At 48.7% G+C, this 17,369-nt stretch overlaps 1 protein-coding gene across 1 annotated transcript in view; it reads right to left on the bottom strand.

The window, feature by feature from the left end:
* IRS2 (insulin receptor substrate 2) overlaps positions 1–14,392 on the bottom strand; it is a 29,184-nt gene extending 14,792 nt beyond the window's left edge. The window contains exon 1 of the mRNA XM_069204245.1: positions 11,051–14,392. Within this exon, the coding sequence (XP_069060346.1) occupies positions 11,051–14,058 (3,008 nt within the window). The 5' untranslated portion in view covers positions 14,059–14,392. The remainder of the gene's footprint in view (positions 1–11,050) is intronic.
* Positions 14,393–17,369: the final 2,977 nt, after the last annotated feature.

Genomic DNA, 17,369 nt, shown 5'->3' with positions numbered 1-17,369 from the left:
GGTAGGCTGAAAACAGCCAAGTCGTTCTGGTTTGCGATTTGGAGCACACAGGGGCTGTCGAATACAGAATAAACAAGGAGGTTGATTAGATAACTAGACATTCTTAATATAGCAAATACACCCAGTATCTAGAAGTAGTTTAGGCAATACTAAAAAGGAAACAAGCATTGGCAAAGCCAGTGAGGCAGGCTTCACATTTTGAGTCTTGAATAAAACATTTGAAAGGAGGACTGCTGCTGTGAAAAATAAGAACAATAAAAATATGACTTTCCTATACAATGCATTTATGAGTCAAAGAGTCTAATGTGTGATGGTTCAGATGACCTTTGACATATGTTTGCCACCTTAGATGCAAACAATTTGTAGGCTGTTAAGACAGCATTACGAACCAGTCACAACTGCTGTCACCTAAATGTTCACTCCAACCCTCATCTTGCTCGAGTTTGTTGAAGACTGACTTAGCTGCTCATAGAACCCTGCTGGAACACATCAACTATTTCTCATGGGGTGTCTAGTCACCTCTTTCGTCTGGTGCACATCATTAAAAACGGAAGTGAGAGTCAAACAAGACACCTCGGTTTGAGAAGGCCAAGTAGTTATCTGAAGAGCAAATTAGGATTTCCAGATATCCTGTCATTCTTAGTTCCCCCTCATGGATATTGCATGCGCTTTAGCTTCAATCATCACTCACAATTCCGCAAAACCAAACCATAAAACAATAACAGTGCTGGTGGCTTACATGCAGACCGGAATGCAAGGCCAAAAGAGCTGACACAATGGCGAAGGCTGGTATAAAAGTGCACCCAAGCAGAATGAACATTAGTAAACATTAGTACTGTCCGACCTCAGCGCAGTTTTCTCCACCTCCTTTCTTTTAGAGATGTGGGAACATCTTTTTAAACAATTCGACAATAAAAAGGAGACGTCCTCCGCAGCTACCACAGTGCTTACAATGCTGTCTCAAATTTGTTTCAAACACTTCTCTTCATACTAGTACTCCATACCCGATTTTAAAGCAAACCCGTGGTTCGCAGTGAGAGCCATGGTAAGGTTCTAAGTCGTCCCCACAGGTTAACAAGCCTCGGGCGCAACATCATCACAACTCTGCAGTAAATGTTTGACTTCATCCTTCGGGTGGACCTGAACTCCCCCCTCTGTGCCACACTCGTGGGCTGTAGGATTAGAGCCTTGAGAAAGACTGCCCTGCAGCCTACCATTTGCAACGGCCCAGTGCAGAGGACGAGGGTATTCGGCACATTTAGGAACAAAACATTCTCCTCGAAGGTAGCAGGTCTAAAGGATTTCAGCGAGATGGGCACCATTGCTCCTTGGAATCAACAAACTCTGTCTATTGAAATAATCACAGTACATCTAAGACTAACTGGGTTTCATTTTCAGTACTGCTTGGAACAAATCTCGTTTTTCATGCATCAGACAGCTTTGTACATTTTAATAAAAAGAAACAGATTTTAAGATGCAGAGGGTAAATCGTGACAGAGGACAAAGAGAACCCTTGACCTAAGGGGTGGAGGGAACCAATCAATGGTTCAGATGGAGGAAGAGTTTGAACAGATGTGGAATTGGGCCCTAGAAAAAGTCAACACAATCAGATAAGTTGTAGTGTGCCCCACAGTCTATTCTCATGGCACATGAGATGTGTTTTTTTTTTAAAATCTATATTTAGATGTAGTTATCATCATGCTACAGCTCTCAAGTTACCTCAGACAATTTTGCCATTTTCAGCCAAATGGGCTCTGCATGAAGTCCAGCACGCTTAAAGCTGTTGGCTAGAATGGGCTGTATGTACTACCTATGCCACTCAGCTCCTTGGAGGAGTACCTCTTATTTCTAGACAACTTTAAATATGGAGAAAGCATAAAGACCATCTGTACATGGCATATTTAAAACCAATACTGCGAATGTGCAATCTCACTCACACATGCACACAATACTGCCTCCTTTCACAAACAGGCAGAAGCAAGATGCCAGACAGAAAACAAACACTTTTAATTTAGGGATGCCACTGGTAAATGCAGCATTCAATGACAGGACAGCCGAATTCACATGCACCCCATCAACTTCTTGCCTCTTGCTGACACGATCTACCAGATCGGCGTACAAAGGAGCAGAGAAATGACCTTGTAAAAGATTCACAAGCACAGATACAAAGGATTACCATAGCCAGCTCAAGGTAAACGGAATCGACTGCGAGTCGTTTATTTATAGGTCACGTCAGTGCCACTTCCACGGGAGAAGCCCATTGTTTTCAGTGCTTTTAGTACTCCAGTGGTAAAGTTGGCCAAGGGAGTAACCTGTAATGTACATAACTTACAGGATTAAGAAAGTACCCCTTCACCTACTGCAAGTTTTGTTTTTGACCTCATTTCCCATCAAATCTTAAAGTGATGAAAAGTTTATTTTTAAGACACTTTGTTCCCATACACCTAATTATGCAGAAATGTCCGTGAGGTTTTGCGTGCCCCTTAAGAAAAGCGGGAGCGCCCCAGGCACAGCCATTTAACTTGTCAAAGTATTGATAAACAGGAAATTCCAAACATAGAGGTTACATTCCGGGCCAAGAGGTCATTATTGCTATTTTGGAACGTCAAGATCGCTCAAACTGGATCGGGCTTTCATGTCATCTGGGCAATTTTTTATTCTGTGGCTGGTCACAAGATTGTCCACCAATTCAATGAACTCTACGTTTTTTTTTAGATTTGGTGTGTGTTCAACTATATAAGGAACCCTTTTCAGAACTGTACGAACCTCCTGAGAAAGACAGTCCTGTGAATAGTGGATCTCTGGAGAAGTAATAACTGGACCCTGCTTGTGAGCATTATCGACCAAGGCCACTGAAAAGAAAATGGGGAATTCGTATATGTCTAAAATTAACCCACCTAACTTTCTGCAGTGGGTCCTCTTCCAAAGATCGAGTAACCAAAAAAAACTGTAGGAATGGATCAAAGCACTTATGTCAAAGATGGTGCACATAAGAAGTGCTTGTTGGTATGCAGATCCTAAGTGTGCCCTGCACTATTACTATCATTTTGAGTGGAGAAACTGTCTTTGAAAAGTCTTGTGGTAAAACAGGTTGCAAGTCATAAGCAAATCATGCTTTACACACGCTCTTCTGCATTACAATTGACTAAGAAAGTTGAAATTATACATCTCCATGTTTGACTAGCAAACAAAAAACAAAAAAAATCAATTTGCCTTCATGTAGTACTCCAACACATGGCAACATGTATAGTTTAAAGTAAAAGAAAAAATGAAAATTTGTACAAACCTAAAAATGAGTCGTCCCCCCAATTCGTAAATTACGGTTAATTTTACAGCAGTGAAACTTCATAAACTTGCTTTCACATGTTGTGCGAGTGCTTAAGAAATGAGTCATTTGAACATCAAAGCCCCACACCAACAGCACCACTGAACCGGTCTTGCAGGCTGTACTGCAATTTTAAGTCCGTACAAACTGAAGAATGTCGAGTTATGTTCGAGTTCCATCTCACTTTTTCTGGTGGAAACAAGTTCCTAAGTAGAGTAATGCTTGCCTAACGGCCCCTTTTTTGTCCACTAGAAACAGACGCGGTAAAAGGTCGACGGGTTGTAAGTCACACACCGCTTACAGCAGCGCCAGATGAACAATGTAAAATAGACCTTCATTGAGAGGGTTCAAATAAAAGCAGAGGGGGTGCGAACTCTATGCAGCCAACGGTTTTTCTCAATGTGCCTTGGCGCAGAACGTGTCACTGGCACCAGGAAGGTATTTTATGATAATGCGTACCCATGGGAAACTACCTAAACAAACCCACACCAGGATACCAGTTGCGGTTTGTAATGTTTACATAATTGCATATTTGCTTTCCGTGTACTCTTTATCATACGTAGAGCGCAGGGCCGTGTTCTCTGACGCCACGCGCACATAGTTCCTGTTGCAAAAGAAATGCAGCGGCTGAAAAGTACAAACTCACTACACAGTGGTATTCTTGAATGGGAGGTAGTACGTTGTACCCGCATCTTAACGTTGCTGTTTTAAATTTTAAAGGGTAAGTCTTTTTTAATGGCATCAGTGCCTTACCACACACACATTTTGACCAAAAGGCTATTAGGAAATTGCATACTGGTGAGAATTATTTAAAAAATAGCCTTATGTTAGAGGAGCTATTCGGCAAATTACGTCATATACTGCGTCAAAAACATCTACATATCTTGAGAGTTGTAGTCCATGCGGGCTGGGTAACTAAGTGGATTTTTCTGCAAATTCCCACTGAATACATATGTTATATATTTTAATTTTCAATGCACGGACATTCAATTCCACTTTTGCCACCCTCTATATTGACATCAACGTTTCAGTGCAGTATTTAGAATGGCTTCATCAGGACGCTTTGGAATGCAGGCTGATCGTCAGAACGAGTTTAGCAAAAGCTCATTTGCTTCTTCTATAGCCCCGACAGGCCTGATAGTAATCACTGCGCATTCCGCGCAAAGCCAAGGCATCTTTTGAAAGTCTCAGGAGCCTTATGCCTCCGCCATTATCCGCGGCGAGCCCTGCCACTCCTCGCTGAAGGACGGCATCTCCCCACTTTGTTTAGGCGGAGGCAGATGGTCTGCAATCATTAGCCTATTGTCAGCGGTGATGCGGGCCTAGATTACTGGTGTGCGCTGCGAGAAAAAGCAGGTGCACGGCCCTGGGGCTGCCATCTGCCAGGAAGGAAGTGTTCTCTTTGAGGCGCTTGAAAAGACAAGGACGGATGCCGAAAGTCCATTGACTCTCCCCCCACAGACACATATATGCCCCCTCCCCCAATACCGCGGTGCTGCATTACTGCCACAAAGAGGGGCTGTGGCTTGGACCTGTGTTGGACGGTCCTGCAACTTCTTTCACAAACATTCTTCTACAAGGAGAACTCGCAACAGCTCACCTACGAGCTTAACGTCAGCGATGAAAGGCAGCCTGGCCTCACGGACAAGGCAGCACTTGTTCTAGGAGAACCGAGTAATGCGGTATAATTCATGCAAACTTACCAGTCCACTGGGACAGGGGGGAATTACATTTTATGGACCTTGAAGCTCACTTTTCATACTAAACATTGCGCGCTGATAACGCGTAATCAAGACGTTTTACATTAACCAATTTATTTACTCAAAGGTTCAGAGGTTTTAGTAGCCACCGTGGCTGCAATCGTGTAATTCATTCAGTGGCATTATAGAAAAAAAACAAAAAACTGCAAAGCTTAACTATCAAATGCAAAAAGTAACGCCCAACAACGCCAACCGTATATGCTAATTATTTGGATGTCAATAAGCTGACATGTACACACAACAATACCTCAATTATAAAACATACAACAGCCAGCAGCGCACAGACAGAATAAAGCGCCCACAGCTGTCTACCATTAGATGTCACACAGCACCTTCCAACAGCACACACTGAAAGAGCTCTCTACATATACACAACACAAAATGAATATGTAATCAACATGCATTAAAAACCAACAGCACTTACTACCACCAGCTTCCTATCACATGTACTCCTGCTGGGCAAAGGCATCCCTGTCAAGCCGAGAAATGCTAAGCAGTTCCAGAAAACCCTCAGGTCTCGACAATCAAACGCGCACAGTTCATCAACACCTACATAACAAGCGGGCTAACTGCACATCTCCACAAAGGGTTTGCAGCAGAAATGGAAGTTATAACCTGGGACACTGAGTGGCGTTGGGAACCCGTACTGATGGCAGATTGTGGGCTCTTCAAGTATTACCCAACAACACCACCACCAATTTAAACTCCAACCCACAAGGCTATACCAGATTAAAATATTGTCCTCTTTTAATTTTATAAAATATTTATTGCAACGTGTATACTGAGTGGCAGAAGAAAACCTAGGACCACTTTGACAGCCCACACCTGTAAAAATGAAAACTAAGCAACCCTCCCAAAATTCAATGATGTGAAAACTGGTGTGTTCCAAGTTAAGCATCTGAAAGCATCTCAGCACTAAGTACCTTCCTACTCGCACGCCTGAGAAAGCGTACCAAAGCACGTTTATGCCACAGATCACGTTTCAGCCTCTAAAATTCCACATCACAAGATCAATCAAACCTATAGCTTCCTTGACAACAGCAAACAGGCAAGCTTTCCCGCCGACGAGATGCTGTAAACGTTCACTAACAAATGGCTTAACCCGCGTTTACCAAGTTGGAGACATCAAGTGCTGGGAAGATAGTATCAGCGCAGGCATTTCCTTTGCCCTGAGAAGCGGCTGCTGGCCCACCTGGGAACAAGCCCTCGAGACAAGAGCTACAGACACAATCTACCTTCAAGAACTTCACCGAACCGTCAAGGACCACAGCCAAGAACGGCAATCACCACAACGCTTTGAAGTTGCCTTTGTTCAACAAGAGCAGGCTGGTCTCTTCCATTCAAAGCTTAGTTACTATTACATGGTCTGTTCTGAATGCAAGTAGAGAAATCAGTAGAAGACACCATTAAAAGCCAAGAGCGTAAGCTAAATGATTTCTATTTTTGTATATTTCAGGCGAAGTTCAGACTATATAATAGATGACCATGTTTAATTAAAGTAATTTGCTTTGAAATTCCATTTAGACTATAGCTACCTGTGTGTAATCCTGGGGGACCGTTTTTAACGGAAATATTAACAGGATCTTGCTGGGGGAAGAATAAGGCCAGCTTTTATCATTTGTATCACCAGATCGGGGGTCTGGCTACCAGTTTTTTACAAGTAAAATTTTAGCAGAAACTAGTTTTCTACAAGGAACATTTTGCAAAGGAATTAAGTAGAGAGGCCTCGGGTAAAAAAAAAACATATCCACCAAAATGGTGTGGACCAGTTAAGACAATGAACACACCAATGGCTGCATTATAGTAATCATGTCATTTGGAACATGCCTGCATGCTATAGACACTGAGAAGTACTTCCAGGCTCTGTTTTTAGGTCTGGCTTGAGAGTTCATTGGTCTCAAACCCTATTGTTGCCATTTATTTAAAATACACAGAGTGAGCTTTGGTTCCAGGCAGAGGACAATTCTCAGAATCTGTTTCTTGGTTCTTTGGGATATTACTGCGCTCTTACAGAGTTCTTGCCTTGCGATGCATGAGGGTCCATTTTGTATCCAAAAGTACACTGAATCGTCACACTTAATAGATGTCTTATCTGATAGATGCATTGTATACAGAAATCAGTTTGTCTTGTTTTAGCTGCAGAAGGCGTTTAAAACATTTTAGTCTGCAATATACAAAGTAGATTTGCTTTGCTAGAACTCATTTCCATTTTCTAACCAAGGAGTCATTTGCGAACACAATAAATGGTCGAGTTATTAACATGCAAGAATTTTAAGTTCATTCATTGTTTTCAAAGAAAGGGTCCTTGTGTTTAAATTCAGTTCCCCTGTGTAAGCCCACGCTAGTCCTTTCTTGAAAACTGAACACGAACAATCGCATCCAGTTAGAGGGAAAAAAAAGCATAGGCACCTCGAGGAGACGAGGAGTCCTGCTCTGACAGGAGTGTGCTGGCTAAACCAGAGAAGGTGGGTTCTCGGTCATACGGGCTCTGTACTCTGTGTGCAATTATTTTTTCAAAGTCACGTGAGATTGTGAAAAGGCGCCACCAGAGCGGTTTCATCGGGTTATTTTAAGAACAGCTTATTCCTTGACGACAACCACCACACGGGCACAGTAGGAAGCGGGTAACGAGCTGGCTTTACACTGGCAAGGAGTGTATACTGGAAATGGACGGTTTTAACAACCTCGAATCTAGCGCGAACAGGCCCTGGTTAATGTTTCTAAGAAGTCCCGAGCTGAACTCTCCAATATGTCTGGTTCATGTGACCCTGCCTCGCGGAACCGAGCTAGTGGCCTCTCCGGCCACCTACCAGGGGTCTTTTCAGCCAGTAAAAGAAACACGCGCTGTTTGTGTCTGTAAAGTTGTTCATGGAATGCACAAAATATGCTTTCCCATATCCTCACCAGATGGGAGTCCACATAACCCTTCCGCAAACCAAAGCTACTCATGGGGGTGTCAACACGCATCCGTTAAACGTGATTTTAAACACGTTTCTGGCTTCAAGTAAAAAAAGAAAAATAGGAGGTATGATGTTTAATTAAAAGCTTTATAACGCTATGTTTTCCGTCACGTTTTTTTTATTTAGGGTTTCTACTATACTCGAGAAGTGAAGGACACCAGTGCCTTCATGAATAACACGCAATGTCGCTGTGCAAATACATTTTCATTCAGAAACGATGTGCGGCCACTCTGTGAATGGCTTCTATCAGGAACGCAAAATGTGGGAGGAAAAGTCCCCCAAACCTCCTGCTACCATTAGCACCTTAAGCTTAAAGAGGTGATAGCGCCCAGATTCTTCTCAATCTCAGCCTTGGCAAGACACACACGACTACATTTTCAGGGTTTAAATAACCTCCAGTACGCATGCGCCGAAATACCAAAACAAGGAAAGCTGTGGGCGTGTGGCACTTCCGCGACAGAACAGCAGGGGCTCTGGGTGAAGCGTGGAGACGGGCAAACGGTCACCATGACAACGAGCTTTTATTACCATAACGAAGAGGTGGTGAGGAGAAAGGGTGATTTGGGAGGGGCTTCTTATGTAGTGACAGTAATTGTATTGGGTGGTCGAGCGAGCGATCGATCTTAAATAAATCGGGAGGATTACAAACTCTTTACATTACATCTGACCTTCACCCTATCTGTTTGGGTGGTAAAGATGAATCCAGTCTATTCGAAGAATTAACCACCATCGCCTTCTTTAGAGTAAAAACGGTGTACATGCAGTATACACTGCTACCGACAAGCTTGAGTGCTTCCACAGAACAAAGAACCCATCATTAGAAAAAGGCGGCATCCCACCTTGTCACCAAACAAGCCCCACCCCCTCCCCGAAGATGCACACAAACACGTGCCCACCACAGTGACAATTCAAACCAAATATACAAACATTCAGCCAGAACAAGCATTGACTAGACTCACCCTATCCCGTTGTAGTAAAGAAGCACGGGTAGTGCCTGAAGAGATAACAAGACAACTCACAGGCGTTATTTAAGGTTACTCTACCCACGGGCAAATGACATTTCTTTAGGTTTTCTTCTCGCTGAAACGCACCCAATTTTAAAGTGCAGTGACATTTAGGGCCAGATGTACCAAAGGATTTTACCCATTCTGTGTCTATGGGAAAAAGCTTTCATACATATGGCCCTTAGGAACTAGATGACTGCGTGGTCTAATATGATATAACTTACTTAGGTATGCAACATAAATGCACCTGATGTATGAGTGACCAAGAAGCATTAAAGATGTTTTAAATAAGAACATTCCGCCCCAAAACCATAGACTCCAAAATCAGACGTCAATTTAAACGCCTATTATCTATTACACAGTACCTAAAACACATTCAGAAAAGAGCATATTGCTCCGCTATCTGACGGCCACGAGATCCTCTTCCAGGAAACCAGGTGATTGGAGAGTTTCCTGTACAGCGGTAGGCACTAATGAATGGCTTCCTGTCGGCGGCTCTGACCACCGCAACCAACGCAAAGTGATGCGCACGGCGTGGCCAAAACTAACAGGCCCGGCAGAAAAACGAAGCACCCTCCACGTCTCAGCTACAACATTTCCAGCTGTTTCCCGTGCAGGCATATTTCAAAAGGCATGCATGCAGTTCATGCCTGCGTCAAGCAAACCTAAACTCCTACATTACCGTTAATGTGACACTAAAACAACATTTTGTGTGGAGCAAAATGCAACTCGACAGATGTTGATACTACCAATCACCAAAAGTACACACAAGACTCCCATCAGACATTTACCTAAAGTACACCGAACGTAGTGTCAAAGACGCTAGTCTCATAAACAAGGCGCCCGCGGTCCCGTCAAAGCGACGTTTACACTTCATTTAGAACAGTAGAACATACGAATAAGCGCTGCGGTGGCTCGTCAGGAATATGACGCGCTATACAAACACAATAAAATATTGACCACACTCCATGGCCCAAGGATCATAGCTTGAACCAATCACAAATACATCTACATAACACAAATTGTCTCTGCCCAGGAGCTGTCTCACAGTGAATGGGTAGAAGCATCACGAGGTGCAGTCGAAGTCGTCATGTAAGGGGACCCCTTCAGAACTTTAATTCGGCTTGGGGTCTACCCTGCTTACGGCCCTCTTCTACTGGATGGTCAGGTGACACACACACCCCTAAAGCATCTCAGTTTACTTCAAAATGTAAGCTCACTTCGTTAGCATATCTAGCACCTCGCACTGCGGTGTAATCCTGCACACACCCACCCAGTTCAGAAGTACCGTTTACCCAGACCGGGGAGTCGGACAGAGGTTATGTCCTTGGCAACAGTGTGTGGAAGGCACAAGGAGAAAGTGGAATAGGTTTTACTCAGTTGTTGACACGTGTGATCCCAGAATACCCTCTCAGTAGGTCCCGCCCAGAGGCAGTGCTGGTAGCATACGCCAAGGGCTAGCACACAGGAGGCAGCTGATTGGGGAGTTTGTGGCACACGTATGTACGCTCCTGGGAAATCAGTGCCTTGCCCACGGACACAGGGTGAAACATCTTCTATGAGGTTGAAAAATATTGTCCTTAATTTGGACCGCCCACATTGAATCATCTGGATGATGGTGAAGGCCTCACCCCAGAGACCGTGTTCGGGGTACACATCAGTGTACACAAAAGGCAGCGATAACGACCCACTGAATTTGCCAACAGCTAGACCCAATCACAATGCTTGTTAAAAACACAGCATATTTTGGCAAGCACTATGGAACGTGCCAGGGCATTGGTCTGGCAGGTGATCGTTCGGGGATACCATGTGCTACCCAGATCCTGTCACACATTCGTAGTGTTTTTTTTAAAAGACACGTGTTCCTATATGGAGGATTCACTTTACTCAAAGAAATGTGTCCATTTAAAAATCACTACAGAAAGTGATCCGAATACACCATACATCTGCCCACAGAAGGCCCACTTAGAATATTACTGGGAGAAAGAAGGCATTTCTCACCTTTTGCCACTGGCAGCCGCCTCCCTAAAGGTGTGCGTCAGGAAGAAGTCCATGCTGGCATAGGCGGCGCCATCACTTGCGGCCAGCAGAGGGTGCGCCTTACCGCTGGGATCAGCCCACTCTGCCGTGATGTGTATGTGGTTGAGTCCATTTTGGAAGCCAGCTGATGTTTCCCGGCACATGGGGCTGCCCCCACGGGGTTCAGAGGGAACAGTGGACTCGGGTGAGCTCTCCCCAGGGCCCCTCCTCGGCACTGACACGTTCTCCACGGAGGCTGAACTGTGGCGCTTTGGGTTGTGCGCAAAGGAAGGCGACACTGGGGTCACTGTGGTGGTGGACGAGAAGGTCTCAGAGCTGTGCCGCCTCCGGCCGCCTTGGGGGTCCGCACGAATCACTTTGGCGCCACGATCGGGGTCCAAGGGCAGGGGAGGCGGGAAGGTGACCGCGGGGTCCAACAGGCTGAGACGCTGGACGCCGGCGGTGGGGCTAGACAACAGAACGGCGGTCTCCGGCTTCGGACAGATGGGCTGTGGGGGCGTGGGGAAGCTCATCTCTGTGTAGTCATCGTCTTCCTGAGGCCGTCGCACGGGAGAGGGAGGACCGGAGCCCCTGCTTCCAGGGGACGCGGCCTCGGACTCCAGTGACACCGGGCCGGAACGAGGAGAGGGGCCACCACAGTCCAGATTCATGTAGTCCGAGCCAGGCGAGGTGCCCCCGGCTGGCGAACAGCGCTCCCCAAAGTCAATATTGATGTACTCGCCTCCGGGGCTGTGAGGCTCGGGTCCCGCAGGGTGCTCTGTCATACTCGGTAGGGTCCGCACAGTGTCCAGCGCCAATCGAGTGGGTCGCACTGCCCGGCAGCGGTGGTGGAGGATGCTCTCTGTGCCAGGCCGGCAAGGGGACCGGGCGAGCGCCGGATCCTCTGGCTGGAGGCGACCCGGGGAGTGCATCAGCACGTACTGGTCGCTGTCGCCGTTCACCTGGGGGTGGAAGAAGCAGTCCGGGGGGGTGGCAGAGGCCTGGCTGCCAGGGGACATGTTTAGGTAATCGCCTGCACTATTGAGCCGGCTCTCGGGGCCACACAGCATCCGCATATAGCCGCTGTCCTCTGGTGAGCTCTCACCAGTCTTGTAGCCATTCAGCTGTGGGGGGCTATCATTGCGGGGCCGTAGGATCTCCTTGGGTGCAGAAACAGTGCAGCTGCTCATGGGCATGTAGTCCTTAGTGATAAGAGCCGCTCCGGGTACCATGTGCATGTAGCCATCGTCGCCAAGGTGGGCAGCAGATCCGATCGCCACGTCGCCGTAGTCCTCGGGGTAAGGGTGATAGGGCATCTTCGGAGAGGCGGTGCGAGAGAGGTGGCCACGACAGGCGGCCCGGAGCAGGGTGGCCTCGTCCAGTGAAGCGGATGAGACCTGCGGAGTGCTCCGCTGGCGGGCCGGTGTGGTTAGTGAGTAAGTACGTTTCCTCTGTGCCGGATCGAGTACCTCCTCCCTGGAGAGGCGGCAGTGATGGCGGGGCCAAAGTCCGGCCCCACTTGGTGGTCGCTCCATGCACATGTAGCCGTTCATATCTCGGCCGGGGGTGGGAGGCGTCTCGGCCACAGACTCCGGAGTGCTGCTGCGGTGGTGGTGCGGGAGCCCAGTGCGCAGACAAGGCCGCCCGGCATCTGCAGGGCTATAGCTGTACTCGTCCAAGGACATGAAGCCGGCGTCGCTGGGCGAACAGGAGGTGGAGGCGCCGCAGCTGGATGGCCGTGGTGCAGCGCTGCTCTCTGAGCCGTGTCCACTGCTGCTGGAACACAGGCTGATCGGGCTGGCAGCCGAGGGTGGGGAACGGGGCACTGGCATTGACATGGAGCGGCTGTGCTGCAGGGCCCCCGGGGGCGGCAGGCGGGACTGTGGGTAGAACAGCGGGCGAGGTCCTGCCATGGTGTTGGAGCGGCTCAGATGCGTCCTCAAGGCCCCTGGACTCAGTATCACCACCCGGTCCCCCTCGCTGGCCGTGCGCACCCGTGGGCAAGGGGCGCTGGCGGGTGGCGTGGCAGAGGAAGAAGAATCGGTGCGTGCTCGGCGAGCCGGCAGACCCGTCTGGCTCGGGGGCGGATGGCTGTGGGTGTGTCGCCGAGGAGCCGGCACGCTGATGGGGGTGGACTGACTCTGGCTACGCGGGCGCAGCTCGGCCAGCTCCCGCATCGCTCGCATGGCCTCCAAGATCGTCTCGTGGATGCTTTGCGCCACCACTGCGTCGTCCGCCTGCATCCATAGCTCGCCAGGCCCGGTGGCCGCGGAGCGCCCCAGCTCCATGAAGAAGAAACTGTCCGAGTGTCCGCAACGCCGGATGTTCATCAGCTGTAGTCGGGCCGCGGGTGTCTCGGTGTTGGGTCGCACGAAGGCCACAGAGCGGGCGGAGAGGCACAGGCGGTGCAATCCGCTCAGCTGGCGTGTCTGGCCCAGGCCCTTGGGCTTCACGGTCACCTGCCACACCTCACGATACACCTGGCTGGCCGGCGTCACCAGTCCGTAGTCGGGGTCCTCAGTGGCGGCGCCACAGCTGCTACAGGGCCCCCCGGCCTCAGGGCTGCCGCCCTCCTTGCAGGCGGAGCAGCCCCCGGCCCTGCCCTGGTTCAGCAGCTCGCTTAGCGCCTGATACCAGCACTCCTGCTCGGCCTCGCTTTCTGCTGCCATGGCCAGGTACTCATCGCGGGTGTAGAGAGCGACAAGATGCCGGTGCTTGGCGTCTGCTCGCTTGTTGACGCTCAGACAGGAGGAGTCGAGCGCAATGCTGCGCTTGGGAGGCTTGCTGCGCCACTTCTTTTCGCTCTCGTAGTACTCGAGCCGTGCCGGCTCCGCGGGTGCTGTTCCTGGCCCCAGCAGCACGAAGAAGCGCTTGTGGCCGTGTTTCTGCTTACGCAGGTAGCCGCTCTTGCGCACGCTCTGCCGACTACCGCTGCTGCCCTGGAACTGGGCGGGCGACTCCGGGGAGCCCGTCAGCGGCGAGCTGGCCATCCTCGCCGGTCGCCGGGCTACCCCACTGCCGGGGTCTTTAATGGTGCACTCGCGTGGGCTCCCCAAAAATCAGGAACTGGCTCTCAACCACTAGCTCCAGGTGCTCCGTGGGCTGTGTGAAGCCTGATCCCGGCAGGCTGGCGCGGAGCTGGTGTCGGTAACAGTTTGACAGTAAATAACACGCCGTACAGAGGGAGTGAGCTAAAGAGCAAAACAACATGTGACGTGGGAAGTCTCCGGGGGTGCGGGAGGGGGCGAGAGCAGCGTGTATGCGGGCGGGACCAGAGCTGGGTGGGCGAGGCTGTCAGTTCCGGACACCTTTGCGATTCCATTGATTCGCTTGGAGATTGATGGCAACCGCAGCCACTGAAGAAGCAAGCCGGCTATTACGCATCTTGCTTGCCCTACCTCCTCTACCTTTTGGAATAGATCCCGCCCCTCTTTGACAACCACCAGCTTCTGACCAAAACAAGGTTAGGTAAAAACAGGCAGGGTGGGTGGGGGCTTCCATTATACGGGATTGTTTTTGTTTATTCCTCTCATCTTTAAATTGCATTTATGTAGCGCTTACTACCCCTGACGAGGCGCTGATTTTGTATTCCTTTAGCTCTATACGCGTAATTCTACAGTGACCGTCAAGTCCAGGGGCCCACACGTGATACTAAATAGCAACCTGTTCATTGTCTATTCCCGCCCTCCGGAATATTCATCCTTTGGAAAGTGCATGCATACCACAAAACCCGATTGAGATAGGAGACTCCCTATTTTTAAGCACATATGGCTTTATTTTACGTATCTCCCACCCAAAATCTCCTCCGCATTAATAAGTTAATAGGGAACCTCAATACCTATTTTTTTTCAAAATCTCCCGTTTACCAGATTCAAAATATTGGCATGTATGAAAGTTACACGCGACAGTAGAGGTTTGAGGGGTGTTTTAGCGCCAACATTGTAGTGCTGCAGGTTTTACTTCTAGGCACTCAGGAGGCTGCAACGATACATGGCGGTGGACTGTACTCCCCCTCTCGCCCTCAAGACTGAGCACCGGAACAACACCGGAATCACATACTAATTATTATGACTGTAAAGGGGGGCTTCCCTTGTCGAGGTGTCGCGGCACCCCGGCAGTCACCGGGTCTGATGGGGTATGCGTAGTAAGCTCCGGGCCCGCCCCCTGTTCTCGTGCTTCTCCCAATTTGGAAATCCGCAGTGTTTACCCTGCGCGTCAGCGCCCTCCCCATGGCTGACGTCTGCGCAGGGCTATTTTTTTCCGTCGCTACCAGGACGCCTTGCGCTCTGCAAACCAGAGGCCCCTGGAGTTTGCATTTCTCGTCTTAAATTCACAAAACAAAAACAGGTCCCGGCCGTTCTGACCACTGTCGTTAATGGATGGTCAAACGCTGCCCGGAACTATCGCTTTTCCTCCGTGGTCTCCCTTCACGGAAGCGCAAGTGGTGACGGCAGAGTGCCGGGTACAGGCAGTCTCGTCACTGTTACCTGCGGCGGTGAGTCAAGGGACGCGCTGGGAAAAAGTGCGTAGCACTAACAGGGCCATGGAAAAGCACACAAGCCAGTACCGGGTCCTGCACTAAAAATAGTTCCGGTGACGCGCGTCCTTGTCCCAATCTATTGTGCCAGGAGCGTGATTTTAAAAAGGGAAACGGTTGGAACAGGTCTACTGTCGGCATCAAAAGCGCTTATACAGTCTGGCAGCCCACCAAGCACTACTCTGACACTTTAATGTCTGGTCCACGCTTTTGGCGAAAGCGCAAAAGAAGGCACCAGGATACATTTTATTTATGTAGGTGTTTTTCACCAGGTACTTTGTGCGTCAGGCCAATCGCAATTAAGACCCTAAACGGAACAAATGCATAGCACTGACAAGGAGAGCCATTCCTCCTTTCGCATGTTGACAACAACCATCCATCTCACAGTGAAAAACAGACCTGTTCGAATTAAAGTTTTGTCGGCATCAGCAGAGCAGGCAGTGCCATCTTAAAAAGATCTGCTTAAAAGGTGTGTACACATTTATGTAACCGAGATGCAGGACAATCCAATATTTACCTTTTAATTACAATTGTCATGGAATGCGTTTGTGATGCTAAATACGCATATTTCACTGTATTGAAGGAAAGCGCTTGGGTCATTCATGCCACCTGTTAGCTTATAAGCGCTATAATGTAAAGACAAGTCGAAACCCCTTGAACTCGTAGTGGTTTTGATCAGAGGTAGAAGGACGTAGTATTACATTGAATCGTGGCGCCAACGTCAGTGCAGCCGCTACTAAAGAAATCAACTTATTTCCTGTTCGATGGAAAAGGAACAAACTGTTCAAAGAACAACTGAGCACACACGGAATAATGTTTCCTCCAAGAGAAGGTAGCGGTGAGGGGCGCCTGCTCCTACTTCCCGAAGCCCCGATACAAGAAGGCGGGCAAAAAATCACTCGCCGCCTCTTACAGTTCAAAACACAAGCTCTGAAACTCAGCTGGAGGAATGCGTCTGGAGGCCGCGCAAAGGATGTCGGTTGGAGCAGCGTTAAATCCCCGCCCCCCCTTCTTGCTACGATACAAAGGCAATATCGTTTTTCGCCAGTGTCACCAATAATGCCAAGGATCGCCACGTTTAATGCGGTCTGGCGTGCGGTGAAGTGCCAGGCGCTCGGGGCTGGCATCTGCAGTGCAATGGACTGTGATGCGTTCACCCATCCCCCAAATAACACGAGGAATTCCCAAGAGCAAAACGCCAGCTGGGAGAGGGGTGGCACTGACAGCTGTCCGTGTAATATGTCCAAAAGGTGACCTTTGAAGCATTCTTATCGGACGGGGTGGGTTCCTAATTTCTGACCCACAAGTGTCCCTGAAGACATAGTTCCTCCATCTTGTTGGTTGGCACACACATATTCCTTGTTCTGCCAAATAAGAATCGCGGTTTCTTTTAGCAGTGGCGCAGCAAGAAAGATACGCCCCCTGGTCCAAGCTAGGAAAATACCCCCGTCCCCGCCTTCCAACGATGAGATAGCAACAAAAAAAAAACAGCCACAGTTTGGCTACAGTGGCCCCCAAATAAATACCCTTGGAACCGACTGCGACATTTACTGCGCCATTGATAGCTACGCCACCCCCTCCTCTTTCCACTGAAACCCATTTGAATGTGTATATATTTATTTATATATATGTGTTTATATATTTATTTGCCAAATTACCATAATCTGGCCTCCCCAGAGCGCTGGGCCCAGGGTTATCGCCGGTCTATAAAATCATAAGGAGGCTCAGAAAGAAAGACGTCAGCTAGAGCAGGTGTTTTTGAGT

This window comes from Pleurodeles waltl, chromosome 8 (genome assembly GCF_031143425.1).
Source record: "Pleurodeles waltl isolate 20211129_DDA chromosome 8, aPleWal1.hap1.20221129, whole genome shotgun sequence".
Classification (NCBI taxonomy): Eukaryota; Metazoa; Chordata; class Amphibia; order Caudata; family Salamandridae; genus Pleurodeles; species Pleurodeles waltl.
The sequence above is the reverse complement of the archived record's forward strand: the minus strand, read 5'-3'. Positions and strand labels throughout refer to the sequence as shown.